Genomic DNA, 23,627 nt, shown 5'->3' on the forward strand with positions numbered 1-23,627 from the left:
AACTCCTCCTCCTGCCCCCACCCGAATCCTCAGGTCCCTGAGTTCACGTGTGAGGATGGAGAGGGCCCAGGGATAAGGTCACCTGCTGCCACCAGGATGGAGCAGAGCAGAAGCATCACAGCTGAAGCTGGAGGAGCCTGAGATTCTGACCGTCAAAGGACACGCAGGTAGGGACACCTTCGGAAGGCTCCTTAAGTGAGGCTCACGACGGGCCTCTGGACAAGCTCTCCAGCTGTCACAGGTGTGAGTCAGGCAGCCACAAACATGACAGAGGTGGCCACATGGCCATTGTCTGTGTTTTCTTCCCTTGTCCTTTTTGGGTTTTGTTGTTGTTTTGAGGAAGCAGAAACCCTGGACATAAAGGCACAGCTAACACTAAACTGTTTCTCCATCTCTCTTTGTTGGTTTGTTGAGTGCTGCTAAGGGCTACACTTGGAATGGGCAGCCCTTTGCTTTGGTAAAGTCATTCCCCAGATGAGAAAATTCGTCCCTGATATCTAATAAGGAATTCCCAGGAAAGAGAACTCATTGGCTCCGTTGGGTCAAGTGTGTCCACCACTGTCACAGTCAATTCAGACCAGTGGAGGGAATCTTGTAAGCGTCACATGGTATGGCCTTTGAGGTGGCATGTCTACACCCGCTCTTCCACCTAGCCCATGGCAAGCTGTGAGTCTAGCCGTGACCCATGAACACAGAGGCAGCGAGAGCCAGCCTGAGACCATCACCAGCTGATAACCAAAGTTATAACCAAGTCTTTCTCAGAGGAGGAAAACTTTATGAGGAAATGAATCTCCCAGTGGATGAGAAAACTGCCTCCACAGCAGGCCCAGGGACCTCAGGATGTGTACACTTGGCTTCAGAGTGTGCGCAGCATCTACCAAGGATGCACGGGGACCCGAGTCTGCGTTGTGCCCAGTGCCCTCACTAAGCCTGACGAAGACGAGGGGGCACAGCTAATGACTCTGGCACAGCTCCATTCCTGGCCTCAAAAGTCATGGCTTATGTTCCTGTGCTCAGAGGAGCCCTGGGAGAGGGAGTGTTGGGGTCCCAGTGATGCAGGAAGCCGGAGAGACAGCAGTGAGACTTCTGATTCCGTCCAGCCCTCACGGATGGGTTTGAATTGAAAGGGTTCAGAAGCCGCCACCCCAAAATACGTCATGTGACATAGGATCATTTTGAGCTGGAAGTCACTTCTAAGAAACAAGAAAAACCCTCTGGCCTCCCTGTCTCCGCAGCTCTAGACTCCAGCCCTGAGGAATCTCCCAACAGTCCGGACTAAGTAGGCTTTCCATTCCTTCCTCCATGTGTTTACCTTCCCCCCATAATTTGCCAGCCCTGAAAGTATCAACCCCCTTTCTTTCATTTTGTCTCTTCTGTACAAAATGCTGCTTCTTTGCTAAGATGCTACAGAAGCGCAGTTGTGATCACTCACTTCTCATCCCTGGTGACTCCCATGCAGGGGGGTGAACAATGCTGGCGTCAACGCGCTCTGTTTGGCTTTCCTCTTCCTCACCTGCCTTCTCCCAGTTTCTACCAGTGCCTCTCCCGAGGGCTGGCTGCTTGGGGAGAATGAGGACATGACACCACTGACAGCCATACGGGGGTCCCTGTCGCCGGGGGTGAGGGAGACACAGCAAGAGAGCCCTGAGACCCCCCAGAGCACCCTGGGTGCCACAGATGGGCTCAAGAGACACGCTGGGCTCCAGCCTCCATGTGGGGGAGACGGAGAGGGTGAGGGTGGGATATCTGGTCAGGTTCTACATGTTTAATCAGCGTATGGTGCTCCCTAGTCCTCGTTTGCTGGGTCATTCTTTCCCTTGTAACAGAGGCCAAATGTGGGTGCAGGTCAAGGGTCCTGAACGGTCAGGGGTGGGGTGGGGTGGGGGTGGGGGAAGGAACCAGACTCTATCCACCATGTTCATCAGGGCATCTGAATTTTCTCTCGGGCACAACAGATTGCACGGCAGGTGGCAAGATTACATTTCTTACAAATTGTTTGGAGTCAAGTAATAGTGGAATGCGGGCAGAAATTATGTACACCGCTGTGAGCTCCGGCCACAAAAGACCCAGTGTGACTCCCCACGGTGGAGACCTTGGAGGCCATGTTAAAGACGGCAGCCTAAAAAGTTCAGAGGAGCTGGGTTCTCTAAATAATCACCACCACCTCATTGAACTGTGAAATGGGTTAGCAGTCGTTTATTATTATTATTGTTTTAAGACATCAACATTTCAGAAATTCTTGTTACAGCAGCTCACCACCACCTAATACATCATTTACAGCCAACTCATTACCTACACTTTTGAGCTTCTGAGGACTCTCCCTCTTCCTTCAGTTGGCTGCCTCCAGAACACCCAGAATCACAGACCCCACAGTATCCCACAGACCCTGCCTTTTTAAAGTGAAAATCAATGTGACTAGGATTAGGATTTTGAAAGGAAGAAATCATGCTTGGACCTACTGGTGCCCACCACTCTTCACCCCAGTTGGATGTTAAAGACTCTCCCGGTGACATCTCACAATGAGGCAAAGAGAAGGGTGACTGCGCCTAGCACACAACTAGCAGGTTGTGTCAGGCCCCCTCTGGGGAACCTGTGGTCAGCACACAGTAGTTGTAAAGATCGTGAGAGTTGAAAAGTGTGTTGAATCAGCTTCCTCTAGCAGGTCAGGGCGAAGTTGGGCCCCATCTTTAGAACTTGTTGCAGAAAGGTGAGTCATTGCAACATTTCTCCTCCAAATTAACATCCTTACTAAAGATCGTCATAGGGGAACACACGCTGCTACAACCTTGGTATCCGTACGAAAGGATGTTATCTGCAAAGAGGCAGAGAAGGGGGCAAGTGAGACCCCAAAACCTGGGTTTCAAGACGCATGGCTGTGGGGTCCAGCGGGTCCTGGCAAGCAGTGCTTAATCAATATTGCTGAATGGATCAGTGATAGTTGATAACAAATTAATCAAGGAATGAGAGAAGCTGGAACCTTCCATCAAGAACTGCTAGCTCTGGTAGGGAGGAGTATCTGCCTCTCAGGATTGAGAAATTTGAGATAGGGCCCCCTAGTGGGTTCTCACAGGATAGCTGGAGGGGCTCTGTGTCCTAGGGTTCCCTCCCCACACAGGAGAGGTCAGGAAGGCGTGAATAGGAATTGCCCATATCACCTTCCCCAACCCTCTCTCCCCACCTCTACCCCGTGGCTCCCCCAAACACTACAACACACAGGTCCCACTCAGTGGGATTTTAGCAGCCCTTCCTGTCACCCCAGGAGCTAACAGGAGATTCTGTCTTCTCTTGCAGGTACCTGCCCAGTTAAGAGCCATTGGCAGCCAAGTACCAGAACCAGATGATGCAGATTCACACATTTAGTTGAAAAAAGACAACCAACCCCTACCTATACTGGTGCTGCTGCCAGGGTTCCTATGGCTCCAATTTCCTGGGTCCAGGAGTCACCTTTCCTTGTCCTGGGGCCCCCAGATCCACGTGGTCCCATGGGGGACTCATACCCCTCCCAACCCTGCACGCCCACTCCTAGCACCCAACTTCAGGCTAAGGTCACCCAGGACACTCCACAGGCCCACCTACCTTTATAGACCTTCCTCAGAAAGCACTGCTGGTTGCCTTCAGCCTGGCAGGTACTTTTCCCATCCTCGCAAACCCCATTGGCATTTACTTGTTTACACTGGAAACATTGCAGAGCTGGAAAGAGAAAATGAGCATCCTGAGGCTCTCCGGGCCCTGCGTTCCCACGGGTCAGGAGCGAGCACACCCTCTGGGCGACTCCCAGCCTGGACAGTGGCCGGTTCCCAGGCCCGATGATGTGGCTGAAAGCTGGGGATTTCTGGGTGCTTGGCTCACACCTGGGAGGAGCACAGACAAGATCCCCCTCGACTCTCAGGGATGGAGGAGGGTAGGATGAGATCAGAGGGGGGGGCGGGTAAGTCAGGAAGGACTCAGGAAAGGAGAAGGAGGAAGGGCGGAGGGAGCCGCAGGTGTCACCTGCCAACGTCTGGCCCAAGCCCCAGCTCTCTCTCTCTTCTCCAACCTTAGGAGGGCAGCAGCTGGCCCCTGCCTTCACTCAACACCCCCTGAGCACCTGCTGTGTGCCAGGCTGTCCCCGATGTCAGGGACAGAGTGACAGGAGGGAGGAATGAAACATGCATGGCACTTATGTCCTCAAGGCTGCAAAGAAATGGGGGAAGTAGCTGACAAAGGACACGGGAGAGAGATGATCTCAGGTCCTGGTGACAGAGGAAGATTGTGGCCCGAGGACACAGAGCTGGCAGGTGGGGGCCAGTAGGGCTGTCCCTTCACCCGGGGCGGCCAGAGAGGCTCTCTCGGGGGGGGGGGGGTTCACTCACACTCACACGTGGGCAAATTAAAGGGAGAAGGAAAGGCTGGCTCTTTCAACACCTGGGAGAAGTTGGGGAACTGGCTCCAGGAAGATAGAGGGGCAAGGGCAGGGGCTGTGAGAGAAAATCGGTGTGGCGGGTTCCAGGAATGAGAGGGACAGCCGAGGAGTGGGGGGGGCTGGCCAACTGGAAATGAGATGGAAGAGGTTCCGGGGGCCAGAGCCGGGGCCCTCCTCAGGGCTGCGCCGTCCACCTTGGGCCCCTGCCCGGGGGCTGCCAAGCACCTGCAGGGTCACGGGTCCGATGCCTGGGCCCTAGGATTTTGGGCAACTGTCAAAGGACTCTTCCTTGGGCTTCTTTTTCTTCTTGTTATTTTCATCCTGTTTTGCTGTTTTTCCCAATGTCCCAGCGCCTGGTGCCAAAACTCCTCCCCTGCCCCCCATCAAGGCCACAGCTGACCCTCCCCACCCGAGGGGATGCCCACATGTTACCCACTCGTGACACAGCTGCTCGGCCTTGTCTTGACTGCGGGGCTCCTACTAAATCCTCAGCAGGGCCCCCGGGACCCCCAGGTAGGGGCCTCTCTGCACCTGCTTCAGCAGGAGGAAGCTACAGAAGAGGAGCCCTTCTGCCCACAGCAACCTCAAAGATTTAAGGGTCAAAGCTGTCAGAGGGGGAGGTGATGGAAGAAGGGAGCAGGCAGCGGACTCTGCTGAGGCTCACCATCCCCACGCCAAGCTCCCGAGGCTCACAGAGGCTCACAGAGGGTAACTCTCCTGCAGCTCCTCAAGGTCTCCTTCACTGTGTGATCGCGGCACCCCGGCTCTCTCTAGCGTGACTTCCCTCCCACAACCCTTACCCCCCTCCAGGTATAGGTTAGCAATCACCTTGCAAACACACGGCTTGCTGCTCCCCATCTGAAGGGTCTCCTGACCACTGTTTTAGGGTAAGAGCAGCCCTGCCTTAACCGCAGGAGCCCCCCACTGGGGTCTGGAGATCCCACTTGTAAGGAGCACAAGTTCCTTGGAGACAGAAGCTGTCCCTAACCCCCACTAACTAAAAAGTATATAATCAGTCACTCCTCACAACCCCCCCTGCAGCTCTTTCTGCCCATGGGGCCTGTCCCTGGTGCTCTGTACGCAAAAAAAGAGAAACGCACAAATGCACAAAAAAAAAACCAAAAAACCCAAAGAGATGGGCCATGAGTGATTTCAAACACATAGGCAAAAAAATTCTTTTGCTTCCTGATGTAAGTGTAAGTGTAACATCAATGACATGCAATGGATACTATTTTAGATATATCAGGGTAAATAAAATACATTATTAAAGTTAATGCTACACCTTTCTTATTTTTCAAATGTGTCTACTCAGAAACTCAAAATGCCACCTGTAGCTGGCTTTATATTTTTACTGGACAGGACAGTTTCAGCCGCCTTAGGAATTGAGATTTTACTCGAGAGAGGAGGCCACTGGAGGTTTAAAAATGAGTGAGGGATGCCTGGGTGGCTCAGCGATTAGCGTCTGCATTAGGCTCAGGGCATGATCCTGAGGTCCTAGGATCAAGTCCCACATCAGGCTCCATGCAGGGAGACTGCTTCTCCCCCTGCCTGTGTCTCTGCCTCTCTCTCTCTCTCTCTCTCTCTCTCTCTCTCTCTCAAGTAAATAAAATCTTTAAAAAAACAAATAAATAAAAATAAAAATAAGGAGTGACACGCACTGGTTACTGTGTTGCAAGCTGCCTCTGGCTGCTGTGCAGACGATGGGAGCTTAAAAGAAGGAGGGAATGCAAGAGGAGCTTAAAAGAAGGAGAGAATGCAAGAGGCCCAGGGGAGAGATGGCACTGCAGTCGGCCTCCCCTGCCTCCCCCTGCCTCCCCCTGCCTCCCAGCCTGATTCACCCGCACAGGCTGTGGGCTGCTCTTGCACACACCTGCGACTCTGACTGGGGCCCACGGGGCACACTCGCCTTGCAACACCCGTATGCTGGGGTCCTACAGAGTCAAAGCCCCTGGAGGTAGCCCTCTCCCAAGAGCAGGTGGGGAGTCGGTGCATAAGTACACCGACTGAGATGGGACGGCTTGCGGCCTTCTCAACGCTGTCCTCCAGAATGTCCCAGTGGGACTGAGCCCCGGGCTCTGGGTGCCCACCTGGCATCTAGCTCAAGGATGCCTCCTTCACCTGCTCCTTCCTTCAGCGTCTCACTTCCTCACTCTCTTGCTGGCATTTCCTGGGACCCCTGTCCAATCAAATTATTTCTACTCAGATCTGTGCCTCAGATCCAGCTTCTGGGAGAACACAGGGCAGGAAGATGAATTTTTATTTAGATCAAATGAGTGTTTTTTTAATTAACTTGCCATATTTGGTATTCTGAGCCTTCTAGTGCACATACCCTAAGAGAAACCTGGACTACTTCTAGGCTGATTCCACTGGCAGATGGAGAACGTTGTAAACGAATCATATCAGCGGCCAGTTAATGCCAATAATCATTCTATTCTTCACTCAATCCATGGAATCAAGTAAAAGCTGTGGACACATATTCCGTAGATGGTAAAACATCTGACTTTTTGTGAATGCTGTTGTAAATTCAGTGTCAAAGTTCACACCGAACATAAAATCATTTCTTTTGTGGTGATAGTATAACTACAGAACAAATTGATTGTATCCTGTGTTCCAACAATTGTACAACACAACCCCTCACACACACACATTATACAACTACAGGGCATGTAGAAATGACTTTTTGCTAATTAAGTATGTACACACACACAGGTAGGATAACTGAATTACAAAAGTTTTCATTGAAGGTGATGAGGAACCTACATTGCTCTCAGCAAGCTTTGCTGGAAATGGTTAAGCTTCAGAAGAATTTTTTTTAAAGATTTTATCCATTTATTCATGAGAGACCCACAGAGAGAGGCAGAGACCCACAAAGAGAGGCAGAGACACAGGCAGAAGGAGAAGCAGGCTCCCTGCAGGGACCCTGATGGGGGATTTGATTCCAGGACCCCGGGATCACACCCTGAGCCAAAGGCAGACGCTCAACCACTGAGCCACCCAGGCACCAAAGCTTCAGAAGAATTAATTTATGATTCAATCTAAGTGTCCACAACGGTATGGCACCCTAAATTCAGTTGCCGTTAATAAAGTGTCTGACTGCGGTTTTGGATGTTTGACAAGTGACAGATCTTGTCGCATCCCTTCTGCCCCACATCTGGGCCCCGGTGCTCCTGCAATTGGCATGGGCGGGAGGTTCAAAACATTCAGACCCTCACCACAGGCAGGAACATGCCCCTGGCCCTCTCCCAACCACCATGTACCTCCCGAGCCAGTCTCCCTTCCCTCCTCCTCAGTCCATTGAGACACCAATTGGACACAAGTCTTGCTTTTCCAAGAAAGCCTCAGCAGGTAAGAGGAAAACCTTCTCATTTCTTCTGGGTGCAGATGTGGCATTGTGGGTCCAGACATCGGAACCACCTTTGGGGTGGGGGCCACCCTGATCCCACAGGATAACCCAACAGCAGAAATGTTAAAGTGCAACAGAGAGAGTACCAACACATATCAGCCTGAAAAGTGTCTAAGTACATGATGCTGTGGGGACAAAAGTTACAAGCACAAAGACACTGAAATGTGTCCCTAGAAAAATAGGATGTCCCAGTTAAAGAATAACCCACGTGGTCATCTTACCCGTTGGGGACAAGTCAGGACAAGGCAGGTAGATCTAGAGTCAGGGAGAGAAGTCCCACCTGGAGCTGGAAAGCACCACTCCCCCGGATCCTCGTCAGTCCCCACTGCCCTCCACTGCTCCCCAGCGCCTCACCTTGGAGCAGGTCCAGCTGTGAGCACAGGATGAGCAGCAGGTGCAGCAGCAGCAAGCAGCGACCCATCTCCGCGTTTGGTCCCGGCCTCAAAGATTGGCAGAAGCGGGCAGAGGTGCAGGTATCTGGAGCCGGTGAGAATCGAGGCTTTATGAGTGCGGGCTGGAGGAGCAGCCAATGGCAGCCCAGCGAAGGCTCATTTCCCCAGGATACAGTGAGGACAGATGAGGACAGAGCACCTGAGGAGCCCTGCCTTCCCCCCAGTGATCCTGGCCACGCTCCCCCCACTGACCCGACCCCAAGGGAGCCAACTCAAATAAGAAGGCATCGCTGGTTGTATCTCAATTTCCCAGTCATAAATGGAATAATAAAGCCAGACTTACATAACTGAAGATGTGAGATTCAAGTGAATTAGGGAACGTGGCCCCACGTAAAGAAGTTTGTCCTGTCCAAGGGACAGACTGAAGAATGGTGTCAATAAACACACCCGCCCTGTTGAAGATGCTCTCCTATTCACATGCTTAGACTTTTGAAAAAAAATGCGAGGCCAGCACACAACAGAACACAGTAGGTTTTGGTGGTGGTGTTGTCTCAGGTCTTAGAAATGAAACACACCTGCTTTGCTTTGTCACTTTTGAGCCCAACAGGAGCCGAGGAAGGCATTTCCCCCAAATCTTGACGGGCTCTACTGCGGTAACCCATAGTTGGTTTTCGTTTTCAGCTTTTTTAAATCTCACCGTTCCCTTTTTAAGTAACCTTTTCTTTTCTCTCAGGGCTGCTAGATTACCGTGGGTGGCGGGATTCCTTTCCAGAATGGTGTTGGGAGGAGCACTGCACACCCACCTCCACCCTACTCACTCATAACAAGTGAAAAGTGGTTTTCAAACCAGTGTTTCAAAACCCTGGGAATCACTCTAGAGACATCCAACAAATTCAAACGGGGGAGCTCTCTCTACCCCAGGGCCTTGTTGAAAGCATGGAGCCTTTAGCCAGCAACTAGTGGAGGCTCGGAGCTTGCTTGGAGGCCCAGAGGCAGAGAGCTTAACGGAGGGAAGAGGGGAAGAGACAGGCCGATAGTCTCCTGCTCACCGCCCTCCCCAGATCACAGGGAGCAGCACACAGCTGACTGCAAACAGCTATCTGCGGGGAGACAGCAGATGTTTTACCCCGGGAGCAAGTCAGCTTCACTAAAACCGTTCAGGCCAGTCCCTAAAGATAGTCCAGAAAACAACCCAAATCCCTGGGAGGCGGGCCCAAAGAGCAGGAACCACTATCCAAGTTGCTACAATAATTTACCTAAAATGTCCAGTTGCATCAAAACCCTGTGAGGCCAGCAGAGCCCCGGGAATATGGGGCCCACACCCAGGAAAGAGATGGTCCCAGAAACCGTCTGCAATGGGAGTGTGGGAATGTTGGTAAGGGGTTCAAAAGCTCAGTTACAAGAGGACTAGGTGCTCCCGACAGGGCTGCCATGGAGGGCTTTGAGGGTTGATCTTTCCCTGAAAGCTAATCGGGGAACTTCGATCTTTTTAACGTCTCTACTGGCAGAGCCATGGATTAAGGACTTGTGATAACATTTTTAATGGTTGACTTCTTTTTTATGATCTGGTTATTTGCTGTTGGCCACAGGAGACTGTCATAAACTAGACTCCTCTCCTCAGACACCGAGGGCGGAGTGGCCTGGTGTGTTCCCTCATCTCTGGTTTCCCAACGCCTCCACATTGTCGGGATTTCTGTGAGCCTGACCACGTAGCCCCCTATCTCTGTCTCCCTATCTAGCCCCACCTGTCCCTTACTCATCACCACGCACAGAGCAAAAGTAAGCATGCCAAGTGATTAATTAGCTGGATGTGGTAATCATTTCACAAAATACGTGTGTACAAAATCGTTACATTGTACTCCCTTAAATATGTATCATTTTATTGTCAATTATCCCTCAGTGAAGGTGGGAGAAAGACACTCCCCGTGGGACAGGCTGATGTCTGGTTCACCCGAGGCGGCCCAGAGGCCCTTAGGGACGTGTTCAAGAGCTAAAGGAAATCATTGGCTCACCCAGCAACACACCAGCCAGGAGACAGACGTTATGAAAAAGAACTGAATGGAAATTCTGGAGGTGACAAGGTCAGCTTCCATGAAAAAGTGGGAAGGGTCAGTGGTCCATCCGACTGGCTGAAGAAAGAAGCAGAAATATTAAACAGGTTGACAGAGATTATGCAACCTGAGGAAAAGAGGGAAAGAAAGCAGAAGAATGAACAGGCCCCCGCAAGCCCCAACACTGACGCGTGTGGAAGGACCAGGAGGCGGGAGCGAGACAGCAGCCAAAGATGCGGCCACAGACTCAACGGCTGAAGGTGCCCCGGACAGGATGGAAAACACAAATGTCCATGTCAGGGATGGTCAGCTTTACACGGGAGGCTCTGTCCCCAGTTGATGAGTCACATGCTAGTCCAGGTGTCACCATGAGGACCCTTTGTACATGTGGACAATCAGTCGACTGTGTGGAAGGGACATTGCCGTCACTAACACGAGGGCAGCAAAAACAATGTCCTGGAGAAGAAGAAACTCTGCTTGAGTGTCCAGGCTGCAGGTACCCTGCCCCAACATGTGACCTGTCAACCTCCCTGATCATGTGAGTTAATTTCTAGAAACAAATCTTTTAAGATACATACGTGTGTGTGTATACATACACACTAGGGTACATACCTATGTGCGTACATGTGTCTGTGGTGTGTGTAGTCTGCACTGTGTACTATGTACAGGACAGTGCATAGAATCCACATGGTAGCTCTCAGATGACGTCCCTGTCCTAATCCCTGGAGCCTGCAAATGTTACTTTCTTGCACGGAGGGGCTTTACAGATGCCATTAAGGATCTGGAGATGGGACATGAGACTGGATTTTCCGGGTGGGGCTCGAGTAATCATAGGGTCCCTAGGAGAGGAAGGCAGGTCAGTCAGTCCCTAGTGGGGGATGTAGTGATGGGAGCCAGAGACTCAGGCGATGTGAGGGGGTCACAAGCCAAGGAATGCCAGCAGGCTCCAGAAGCTGAAAGAAGCAAGGAAAGGATTGTCCCTCAGAAGCTCCAGAAGGCTCCGGTGCTGCCGACATCTGGATTTGAGCCCCATGAGACTCATCTCAGATCTCAACTCCAGAATGCTAAGAGAATAAATAAGTGTTGTTTTACACCACTAAGTTGTGATGTTTTTCAGCAGCAAAGGAAACAAGCACAGATCTTCCTGGACTTCCGATGAAGTTACACCCCAGCAAACCCATCCTGAGTTGCGAAATCCTAAGTCAAGAGAGCACCGAATACACACCTGACCTACTACCTGTCATCACTTACACCGCTCAGAACACTCACGGCAGCCCGCGGTCGGGCAAAATCACCTGTGCGAGCCTACTTTATACCAGATGGAATATCTCATGTCATTTATCGGAGTGTGATGAAGGGGCAAACAGCATGACTGCAGGAACAGAATGCTTGTGAGAGTCTCTGTTGGCCCTCCTGACACTGGGAGCGTGGCCTGCAGCGTCCACCCCTTAGGAGAGGGTGTCACAGTGCCTCTCCCCACCCAGGGAAAGATCCAAAGTACCATTTTGGGGTGCCTGGGTGGCTAGGTCAGTTAAGTGTCTGACTCTTGGGCCACCCCAGCGGTCCAGTTGGTTAAGTGTCTGCCTTTGGCTCATGATCCCAGGGTTCTGGATTCAAGACTCGCATCAGGCTCTCTGCTCCTCAGGGTACCTGCTTCTCCCTCTGCCTCTGCCTGCCATTTCCCCTGCTTGTGCTCTCTCTCTCCCTCTCTCTCTGTTCCTCTGTCAAATAAATAAATAAAATCTTTAAAAAAAAAAAAAAGCATCCGACTCTCGATTTCAGCTCAGGTACATGATCTTAGGGTCCTTAAATTGAGTTCTGCACTGGGCGCCTCCCTGGGTGTGGAGCCTGCTTAAGATTCTCTCTCTCTCTCTCTCTCTCCCTCTTCCCCTCCCTCCCTCATGAGTGCTCTAGCTGTCTCTCATTCTCTCTCTAAAATAAATAAATATATAAATAAAAGCTTAGAAAAAACCAAGTACAGTTTCTGACGAGCGTGTATGGCTTTTACACACGGGAAGCTGAAAAATCCTAGGTGGACTCATGGAATAAAGGGACGGTCAATCCAGTACTTTATGGCTTTAGGCTGAATGCGGAACCAGATTTCATCCCCAGACTTCAGCAAAAGTTCACACACACCTCCTCCTGCTGTGCTTCCCCACCAGCTGATGCCTGCAAAGCCTGCGGGAGCGGAGGCTATTTCATGAAGCTATTCTTATTTTCCATCTGTCCAAAGGGCTCCAAAGATTCAAAACAAGAATGACTTTCATCTAAGCGTTTACCCAGGGCCAGGGCCCCAGGCAAGAGCCTGAGGAGCACTTCCACTTGCGCCCTCTATTTCCAGGTGATGCCAGGTGCCGGGCACGGTCACCTCCGGTTTGTGCAGTGGAAGACTAAGGGTCAGTGCTGTGGCCAGGTGCACACGGCTGGTACCTGTCACCCAGGCCTGGGCTCCGGCTGTCTGCCACACATCACCCCGGGCCCTGCACGCACAGTCCCACAGACTCTGACCTGCTCCTGGGGGCAGCCCCCTTAGCAGAAACCATTCTCTCTAATCCCCGTGCACCACTTCCCTCCAGCTCACCTTACAGAGATGGCCCTGGTCAATACTGGTCTTGGCTTTCTGAGACGCTTCTTCAGGCCCAATCCAGCTCCATAAGCCTGTGGATTTTATCAAGTGGTTTTTTATCAAGTGGTTCTTCTGACACACCTGATCATATGATTTCTGAAGATCTCCGATAGGAAGATGGAATGCACCCTGCTGCTGGGCTGCCCAAAGGGATGCATTCCTTTGGAGCTTCTCCCTGGCACTCTCTGCAAGAACCTGAGTCCAGAGCACCCTTGTGGCTCCCCGGACATAGTGCTTCCTTCCCTGGATTAAGAGGGTGATGTGCACCTCTTACCCACCCTGTGGATGAGGGAGGGAATCCCACTCCTCACTTATGAAGATGACCAAAGGCATAATATGGGACAGTGGAAACAGATGAGATTGACAGATGAGATTGAGTATGGTCACGTACTCTCATAGAGGGAGGAGGACACCACATGCCACACAGGGCCCTCGGGGGAGTCGCACATGGGAACAGCACATCATCGAGGGATGGTGGAGGGCCAGCTCAGAAGCAGTAAGAGGCTTAGGGGGCCCCTAGTTTTCAGAGAGGTTGGGACTGTGTCAGAGGAATAATCCTATGGCTGTCAGGGAACTGACACCTGCTATTCAGGACTGAGCAATAACCACACCTGGTGCCTTGATGAGGGGGACTGGTCCCTAGGGAAACTTATCCACAGGATCAGAATGAGGTGGGAAATGTATGGTTGGATCATTCCAGGCTTTCCCGGTTACACTGATGTCATGGTGGCACGTAATTGTGGACCTGAATTTCTGACTCACCCCAGGGGGGATGGAGGGCTGAAGCCCCTCTCACAGATCTGCTGCCGGGACAGCATCCCCAACATGCACATGTCAGGAGGTGGGGGGTGGGAGACAGTATTTCATATCCTGAAGAATGAAATCAGTGCTAATTGCTTTTAAAGAAGGACCCACAGGAGGTAAAATCAACAACCCCTTGGCTGCGAATGTAGGCACTGATAACCTCATTGTCAGTGGGGATTTGGGCCTGGGGGCAGAAGGTGGAAACGTCCCCGAGGCAGCCTGTGATCCTAGGGATGTCTGGGGAAAGGGTCTTATGATGGGACATATTTATGATTAGCAGAATGGGTGGGAAGTTCTTAAAAGAAGAAGACCAGGGGTGCCTGGCTGGCTCAGGGGTAGAACATGCAACTCTAGATCTCAGGGTGGTGAGTTTGAGCCCCATGGTGGGTGTAGAGATTACTTACAAATAAATCTTTAAAAAAAGGAAAAAAAAAAAAAAAGAAAGAGAAGATCTGCTACGTGACCTATGTGTGTCGCTGGCAGAAAGTGCAGGTGGCTGAGGTGGGGACAGGTGCACAGAAGCAGCAGCCACTGTCCCCAGGCTCACAGGGTGGGGGATAGCCAGCTACAAATGAAGCTAGCAGACGGCAAGGGTTCCATCCAGTTCCCACACAGACCTCCAGCATCTCCTTGGGGGACCCAGACCTGGGACTCAGCCAAGATCCTAGGAGCTCCCACCAGGCCAGGTGTCCCTGCCCTGCCCAGGGGCTCTGCTCAGCCCCTCTGCTCTCACTTGAGGGTGGGAAACAGGTGATTCAGCCAGCCAGTTGCTAAAGCTCCCCTAAAACCTCTTTTCCTTTTGTATAACATTCAGCTCAAGGACAAAAACCATTTTGTGGCAGGATACCAGCTGACCTGCTAAACCCTTTTTGTCTTTCCTCTCTCCTTTCTCAAAATAGCTCCCATATTCTTCCAAGAAGTTTCCAGTCCATTTTATGCCTGGCCTCAGGGAGAATTTTTTGGCAAGCACAAACAGAGTTGTTTGAGAACAACCTCCCCACACCTGCTGGTTTATCTGGAAGCCTGAAGCCCTTTGCAGGATTACCTAGATAGTGGGGAGAGCAGTGAATGCCTTGGGGGCTGTGGGAGAATGGGATTGCATCTCCCCACCTTGATTCTGGCAGCGCCTGAAGGAGCAGGTGACCTCACAGGGACATGGTCCACTGGGAAAGGTGGCCCCTCATCTCTGTGGATTTCAGCTCTGCCCGAGCATGAAACTAAACAGGAACCAGGAGCTTCAGCAGAGGCAAATATTTCTGCTGTAAATTCAGGCAAAAATCCATGAACTTCCATTGATATGTCTCTTCTTTAGACACTCCTCCTGAAGGAAATGAGGAGAGAAGCCCCCGAAATAACAGAGATGGATGTTTTTACCATCCAGGTAGGTGGTGATGGAGTGTCAGATTCTAGATGACTTCAAGAGAGTGAGAAGTAAGGTATTTCTTGGACACCAGGTTATAATGACAACAAATCCACACCCACCACACCCATACTTCCTGCCCCAAGTAAACTTTCAGGGAGCCCTCAAAATCATGTACAAGCAAAATTAGAGTCAATGTCTGATAAGTAACAGCATGGCCCCGTGTGCTGAGGGATCGGCTCTCAGGGAGCCTCCTCTCCACAGGGCCTCCTGCAGCCAGAGGGGGTGAAGAGCCCCAGGGACAAAGAACAGGAAGAGGACATGAATTTCCCCTTGGCTGAATCCACCACTGCTGTGTCAGTGAGGACCTGAGTAGGCTCCGGGAGAGGCCTCTGAATGTCAGCTTAGGCTGGGGTGAGTACGCATGGGGTGGGTGGCAGGGAGGCCAAATCCCAAGGAAACCTGAGGGATTTGCCATTGGGGTGCTTCCAATTTTTATGTTAAAAGTGAGCAATATCAGCCTCAAAACGTTTTTTTTAGGACCTGGAATTTTAGCCAATCAGAACCCATCAGGCCTGACTGCCTTCCCAAAAGCTGCCCTGCCCTGAGCTTCATGGGGTCCCAGAGGGCAGAGGTTCAGGACACTGGGGCCCAACATTGTCAGCCCTCCTCTCCCTAATTCCCTGGAAGCCTTTGGGGTTGGCTGCTCCCTCCTTATTGAAAACGCATGTTGGGGTGCTGTACTCTCCCTTCCTGCCAGTCTTGCCTTCCATCTCCCAGAGCAGAGAAAGATGACAAACACAACAAATGTGTGAGGAGTTCCTAAGATGTGGAAGGTGGACCCACAGAGCAACACTGACCTATAGCATTCCAGAAAAAAATATGGGACGGATTTGTCAATGAAAAAATGTTTCCCCATTTTCCTCAAATGAGGTATAAATCTTAGGTAGAAAGGGTCTAGCAAGTGTCAAGGAGAGAAAATGTGGTAAGACCCTGCCTTGCTCAAAATTGTGAGCTTCCAGTACATTCGGCAAGTATAAGGAAGATAACGAATGACCCCTTCCTAGAGAGAAGAGCAGATCCACTGCAGAATCATTGAACCAACACTGTTCTTGTCAGGAACAGCACCAGCTGCTGAAGGCAGCGGAGCAGTAATGCCCACAGTGCTCAGGGGGTCTGCCTGGATTCCGGAAGACAGAGGAGAGAGATCTCTGCCTTTATTCAAACACCTAATTCTGTAAAAAGATAAATACACAGAAATGGAGTCTTTCATAGCTGTTAATGTACCTACAAATAATCATAGAATTTTTTTATGTAATAGAAATTTTGAAGATTCTGTTTTTAAAAAATGTATCAGATCCACAGAGGAGTAAATGTAAAAAAGAAAGAGGGAGAAAAAGAAAGAAAAAGAAAAAGAAAAAGAAAAAGAAAAGAAAAAGAAAAAGAAAAAGAAAAAGAAAAAGAAAAAGAGAAAGAAAGGAAGGAAAGGAAAGGAAAGGAAAGGAAAGGAAAGGAAAAGAAAGAAAGAAAAGAAAAGAAAAGAAAAGAAAAGAAAAGAAAAGAAAAGAAAAGAAAAGAAAAGAAAAGAAAAGAAAAGAAAAGAAAAGAAAAGAAAAGAAAGAAAAGACAAGAAAAGAAAAGAAAAGGGCTAGCAGTGAGGTGCTTCTTCAGACCGCTTCTTGCGAGCCACTCAGCAACCAACATGTCTAACAGAAACAATAACAAGCTGCCCAGCAACCTGTCACAGTTACAGAATCTGATCAAGCGGGATCCGCCAGCTTACGTCGAGGAGTTTCTACAGCAGTATAATCACTACAAATCCAATGTGGAGATTTTTAAATTACAACCAAATAAACCTAGCAAAGAACTGGCAGAGCTAGTGATGTTTATGGCACAAATTGGTCACTGCTACCCAGAACATTTAAGTAACTTTCCTCAAGAGCTGAAAGATCTTCTCTCCTACAATCACACTGTCTTGGATCCAGATCTTCGAATGACATTTTGCAAAGCTTTGATCTTGCTGAGAAATAAGAATCTCATCAATCCATCAAGTTTGCTAGAACTCTTCTTTGAACTTCTGCATTGCCATGATAAGCTTCTGCGAAAGACTTTATACACACATATTGTCACTGATATCAAGAATATAAATGCAAAACACAAGAACAATAAAGTGAATATTGTGTTGCAGAATTTCATGTACACCATGTTAAGAGATAGCAATGCAACTGCAGCCAAGATATCTTTGGATGTGATGACTGAACTCTACAGAAGAAACATCTGGAATGATGCCAAAATTGTCAGTGTGATCACAACTGCATGTTTCTCTAAGGTCACCAATATATTAGTTGCTGCTTTGACATTTTTCCTTGGGAAAGATGAAGAGGAGAAACAGGACAGCGACTCAGAATCCGAGGATGAAGGACCAACAGCAAGAGACCTGCTAGTGCAATATGCCACAGGGAAGAAAAGCTCCAAACACAAGAAAAGGTTGGAAAAGGCTATGAAAGTGCTCAAGAAACAAAAAAAAATAAGAAACCAGAGGTGTTTAACTTTTCAGCTATTCATTTGATTCATAATCCCCAAGATTTTGCAGAAAAATTATTAAAACAACTAGAGAGCTCTACGGAGAGGTTTGAGGTGAAAATGATGCTCATGAACCTCATCTCCAGATTGGTGGGAATTCATGAGCTTTTTCTCTTCAACTTCTATCCCTTTGTACAAAGATTTCTGCAGCCCCACCAAAGAGAAGTAACAAAGATCCTTCTGTTTGCTGCCCAAGCATCTCATCACTTAGTACCCCCAGAGATCATTCAGTCAGTGCTCATGACTGTGGCCAACAATTTTGTCACCGACAAGAACTCTGGGGAGGTCATGACAGTAGGAATCAATGCTATAAAAGAGATAACAGCTCGATGTCCCCTAGCCATGACTGAAGAACTTCTCCAAGACCTAGCTCAGTATAAAACACACAGAGATAAGAATGTGATGATGTAAAAAAAAAAAAAAAAAAGAATGTGATGATGTCTGCTAGAACTTTGATTCAGCTCTTCCGAACCCTGAATCCTAAGATGTTGCAGAAGAAAATTCCGGGGTAAGCCTACAGAGGCCTCCATAGAAGCAAGAGTGTAAGAATATGGAGAATTAGATGCTAAAGATTACATTCCAGGAGCAGAAGTTCTAGAAGTTGGAAAAGAAGAGAATGCTGAAAATGTTGAAGATGGGTGGGAAAGTACCAGTCTCAGTGAGGAGGCAGATGCTGATGGTGAGTGGGTTGATGTGCATCATTCTTCTGATGAAGAGCAGCAAGAAATATTCAAGAAGCTCAACAGGATGCCCATGGGGGAGTGGAAAGCCAAAGTTGCAGCCATTAGCACGAGCCGAGTTCTAACTCAGGAAGACTTCCAGAAAATCCGCATAGCCCAAATGAGGAAAGAACTCGACGCTACCCCAGGGAAAGCCCAAAAGAGGAAATATATTGAAATAGATAGTGATGAGGAGCCCAGGGGTGAGTTACTTTCTCTTCGGGACATTGAACGCCTTCATAAAAAGCCAAAATCTGACAAGGAGACAAGACTAGCAACAGCAGTGGCTGGAAAGACAGACCGAAAAGAATTTGTGAGGAAGAAAACCAAAATGAACCCATTTTCCAGTTCCACAAATAAAGAGAAGAAAAAACAGAAGAACTTTATGATGATGCAATATAGCCATAACGTCCAGTCAAAAAACAAGCGTTCCTTCCGAGAAAAACAGCTGGCACTACGAGATGCACTTTTGAAAAAGAGAAAAAGAATGAAGTAACCTCCGAGCAAGTCTTCCATTCCAAGAAGAATGCTAAATTTGTATCATTATTTTGAAAATTAGTTAATCAAGAATGTTTACATTAAAAAGTCCTGAAGGTAAAAAAAAAAAAAAAAAAAAAAAAGAAGAAGAAAGAAAGAACAGAAGCAGCCTCCTGTCCGGTCTCCCTGCCTCCGTCCGGTCTGGCCCTCCTACTCCCTGCCACACTATGTCCTGCACACCCTCAGTCAGATGCTCCAGGGACACCATGGGCGGATCAGGTCACTCCCCTGCTCAGCACCTTCCCCTGGCTCTCCGGTGCACTTAGAGTCAAGCTAGAACCCTTAGAGGGCTGGCAGGCCCTGCAAGATGTGGGCTCCCAGTGGCTCTCCCCTACCTACTGCTGCGACCCTGGCCACTCCAGACTCTCTGGGCCTCTTGGCTATTCAAGCAAACTCCCAAGCAAAGTCTGCCTCATGACATTTACCCTTGCTACTCCCTCTGCCTGGAAGGCCTTTCCCTGGGGAGTCTCAAGCCTCACTCACCTGCTTCCTCAGGTGCACCTGGGTCAAGGTAGCGAGAGAATACCACCCTGTGCACCTGTTATCTCACTTTTTGCTAAAGAGGCCCATGAGTGTCAGTGTCACAAACCTGGCCTCCACTCTTTGGCACAATGGTGGATGCTACTCCAGGCAGAGAAAGTGCTCAGGAATTTTCTTCATTCACAGATAGCAAGTTGCTCATCCGGGGAAGAGGAAGAGGCAAGGGCAATAGCTGGTCACATCATTATGCAAAGAGTTTTGCGTGCCCCTAAGATCCCCATTGCATCCATGGGCACCCCGGGCATTAAAGGCACGTGTATCTTGAATTGGTAAATGGGGAAAGAGAAGCTCGGTGGGTGTCCAAGCGTGGTGGCCTGACAGCTTCCGCGGGAGGCAAGTCCGAGGATGTTCCTGCCGGATGGAGTAGCAGGTGAATTGGAGCTTTTCTGTTTAAAGAAAGAAAAACTAAAACATTTAAAGACATTTTCATGCATCACATATTGAGGAAAACCCGCAATCTTCGCTTTCCTGGCGGATGACTTAAAAATGTAAAGAAAAACCTTTACAATCTCTTACCAAGAGCAGACCAATAGCTCAAGTGTTGGTTCAATGAAGACTTTGTCCTTTTAACAGAGAGCAAACCAGTTCTGGTTTTGCACCCATTTACCTCTGGGGCCCCTGGGTGGTGCAGTGGGTTAAGCCACTGCCTCTTGATTTCAGCTCAGGTCCTGATCTCAGGGCCCTGAGTCTGCTTCTATCTCTCTAACCATCCCCCACCACCCCTATCCCAGGCTCATGCTCTCTTCCTCTAAAAAATAAAAATATAAATAAATCTTTAAAAAAATGTTTAAAGGTCTCTTGCTCTGCCCCTTCCCACTCTTTCTCAAATAAATAAATCTAAAACTCATTTCACTTAATTAAAAGCCTTCTGCCTTGACCACACATTAAAATTTCTTTCCAAAGTTTCCTTTTTATAAACCTTCTACAACTTTCTTTTGATATTCACATTTGTCCTGTTTTTTTTTTTTTTCTTTTTCTCTCTCTTTCCCACTTTGAATAATTAGCCTCTCTCAGGACAAAATTCCTTTCTTTTCCCTCAACAAAAAAATGCCTTTCTGTTAGGCCACTCACAACAACTTCATGAGGCCTGAGAGAAGCCGGCCATCATTCCAGGCTATTCTCCTTGCTGACAAATTATCAGAGAGAGCATGAGCCTCCTTTATAACTGTCCGTTATTGAAAATACACAACCTAATTTCCTTGCATTAGGATAAACTTCCTTGATTTCTTCTGGTTGCTTTAATTAGATATGTTAGAATTTTTCACCCTTAGGAACTTTAATTTTTCATGAAAATAAAGATTACACAAGCATGAACAGTCTTCTATATTATTAGCATTCTGGGGCTTGGCAAATTTATGATTATGTTTTATAATTTCTGGAAACATATTTTCTTCTGGCGAATTTTTTTCAGGGTTTTTAACATGTTTACTAATAATCCCAGGTATCAAGCAAGCTGAGGATTAGCAATTAATGTTTTAACCTTTCATCTTATTTGTATTGACCTGGACAGTTAATGACTGCCTATCATTTGATTTAACTTAAAATCAGTTAAAGCTCACAAGACCCAAAGATTTGGAGAAAGTTTTAAAAAGTCCATCTAGGGGTGCCTGGGTGGCTCAGTGGTTGAGCATCTGCCTTGGGTCAGGTCGTGATCCTGGGGTCCTGGGATCAAATCCCATACCAGCTTCCCTTTAGGGAACCTGCTTCCCCCTCTGAATATGTCTCTGCCTCTCTCTCTCTGTCTCTCATGAATAAATAAAATCTTTTAAAAAAATTAAAAATACATCTAACAATGTCTTTGATATTTCTTTTTTTTTTAAGACTTTATTTATTTAGGGATCCCTGGGTGGCGCAGTGGTTTGGCGCCTGCCTTTGGCCCAGGGCGCGATCCTGGAGACCCGGGATCGAATCCCACATCGGGCTCCCGGTGCTGCATGGAGCCTGCTTCTCCCTCTGCCTGTGTCTCTGCCCCTCTCTCTCTCTCTGTGTGTGTGACTATCATAAATAAATAAAAAAAATTTAAAAAAAAAAAAAGACTTAATTTATTTATTTGACAGAGAGCATAAGCAGGAGAAGCAGAGGGAGTTGGAGAAGCAGGCTCCCCCCTGAGCAGGGAGCCTGACACTTGCTGGATCCCAAGACCCCGGGACCATGACCTGAGCCCAAGGCAGACTCTTAACCAGCTGAGCCACCCTGGTGCCCTGTGCTCTTTCTATCTAATGAACTTCCTTGTTCTTAGTAGTTCTGTTAGGCCAGGCTGTTCTCCTTGCTGACAAATCATCTGAGAGAGAACATGAGCCTGTCTGACCATCTGCGAGATAGTTAACGCGGGTAAGTCTGAAGACGGGCCTGTTTCCATCCAACCAAACGGAAACTACCTTTTCTTTGCCAAAGATGATCCCAGAGCACATGAACCTGAAAAGTCGTGGGGTCAGTTCCCATGATCACCCTGAGGATTTCTACCAAGTCTTAATTCGGGTAAGTGCTGGATTTTCTTCACGTCCCTCCCAGGTGTTCTTGGAGAATGAACTTTGGTGATTCCATGTGGAGGCAGCAAATACCGACATCCACAACACAGGTGTACAGACCCACAGACAGACGAAACAGAGACCACACACTCCCTCCTCAGGGTTGCCGGGTTGCCCGGTTGCCCAGGTTCCAGAAGGAGTTCCAACTTGTGGTGTAATCTCCTCCTTGAAGTTTGTCCTGCCACATTTATGACATTGGCGTCTCAGGGGCCCAAGAGAGAGTGCAGATTCCCAGCACTTTGGGGTAAACAGGGGACGTTGGCCGGCCAAGTGCTAAAATGGCATCATGTAATATGCAACTTAGGCTTGCCTCCAGAGCTGCATTCCAGGGCTGCAAAGATTTGTAAGAGGAGGCCAGGGACTCTCAGTTGCTCCAGGAATTGCGTTGCAGCTTCAATGTTCTCGTAGGTGGGCTCACCCTGTAGCTACCTTCTCTTTTTCAGTAAATGCCCCAGGAAGGTTGGGGAGGCATTCCTGACCCTCTGGGTACCTGGCTCCAATGTAGGTGAGGGGAGGACACGTAGTTTCTTCTTTAACTTCTTTTAATGCTATCAGGCTCTGCAATCTGGCCAATTTCTGATCACAGACCTACTTTGTAGTCACAGGTGGGACAAACAGTAACACTTGCAGGCCGGATTGAACAAGCCCTGTCTGTAGTTTCTCGTGGGGGTGTTGCAGGAATCTCTCAATGAAACGATTTTGGAATTCTGAGGCCTTTTGGAAACTTCCTTATGCCAAGTAAAATGGGTATCACCATCTGTTTGTTTAATTCTGAAAGCCCGACTTCAAAGTGCACTCCTTACATTTTCTTACATTCGGGGAAAGTTCTTCCCAGCGGCCTGTCACCGTCCTGAAGGCTGGCAGCAGTTCAGTTGGACTCTTAGCTGCCAATGCAGTTCCACCCACATTTCCATCAGCCCAAATCTGGTCCCAAATGGGTGCAGAGCACCATACTTGGGTCCCTCAACGGGACAGTTACCAAAACGAGGTTTCAGGATGTAGTCACATTTTTTCACTCTCGTAGATAGGTGTCGCTTCCAGGACCATAGTTTTTAGGCAGAAGTTCAGCAGGTGTGCCCGAAGGAGGCTCATTTGAGCCTTAAGAGTTGAAGCATCTATTTTGCTCAGCGTCTGGGTTTCTGAGACCCGATCTAATCCCCTAAAGGGACCGTGCAGTGTTTTCTGGGGCACCTCCTCACGCAGAAATTTCTTGAGGTTGGTGTGACCTACGGCCAATATGACGGGTTCCACAATCAGCTCATCTGAACTCAGGAATCTTTGGGTTTGGTGGCAGGTGCTCTGAGAGCTCCGAGGGCTCACGCAAGCACACCAGCTTTTATGGCTTTTTGGCCTCCAGGAGTCCCATCAGGGAAAGGCTTCATCCACACAAGAGGAGACAGACAGGTGCACCTACATATGGGTGGTAACAGGGGACATTACTGTGTCCCGGCCAAGAGAAGGCCCCGGGTGCACCCCACCCCCCAATTCCCATGCACCTGCCACTGGGGAAGGGACCAAACCAGCAGACCGGCCCCATCCACAGGGGCTGGGACTTGCTCCCTGCTGCTGACCATTCCCCCTTGGAATTGGGACAGGATTAAGGGCTGGGGTTTTCCACTCAAAATCCTAGCAGGTGTGGTCTGAAAGGCTAGGGGCTCAGCTCTGGGCAGAGCCCTCTGCGA

General features: G+C 49.1%; 1 protein-coding gene and 1 pseudogene across 5 annotated transcripts in view; one reads left to right on the plus strand and one right to left on the minus strand.

The window, feature by feature from the left end:
• Window positions 1–2,236: 2,236 nt before the first annotated feature.
• The window catches only part of LOC121499445 (protein PIP-1-like), a 30,155-nt gene continuing 8,764 nt past the window's right edge, over window positions 2,237–23,627 (minus strand). Inside the window, exons 4-7 of one of the 5 annotated variants that reach the window (XM_041770044.1) lie at window positions 10,210–10,326; window positions 8,160–8,282; window positions 3,577–3,690; window positions 2,237–2,812 (exon numbers count right to left, since the gene is read on the minus strand). In XM_041770044.1, the coding sequence (XP_041625978.1) occupies window positions 2,688–2,812; window positions 3,577–3,690; window positions 8,160–8,226 (306 nt within the window). In that variant the 5' untranslated portion in view covers window positions 8,227–8,282; window positions 10,210–10,326 and the 3' untranslated portion in view covers window positions 2,237–2,687. Of the gene's footprint in view, window positions 2,813–3,576; window positions 3,691–8,159; window positions 8,283–10,209; window positions 10,327–12,829; window positions 12,907–19,466; window positions 19,804–23,627 lie in introns of those variants that run through there. The other 4 variants (XM_041770043.1, XM_041770045.1, XM_041770042.1 and 1 more) reach the window with 4 other exon arrangements.
• LOC121499444 lies at window positions 16,661–18,889 on the plus strand (annotated as a pseudogene).

Source organism: Vulpes lagopus, chromosome 10 (genome assembly GCF_018345385.1).
Source record: "Vulpes lagopus strain Blue_001 chromosome 10, ASM1834538v1, whole genome shotgun sequence".
NCBI lineage: Eukaryota > Metazoa > Chordata > Mammalia > Carnivora > Canidae > Vulpes > Vulpes lagopus.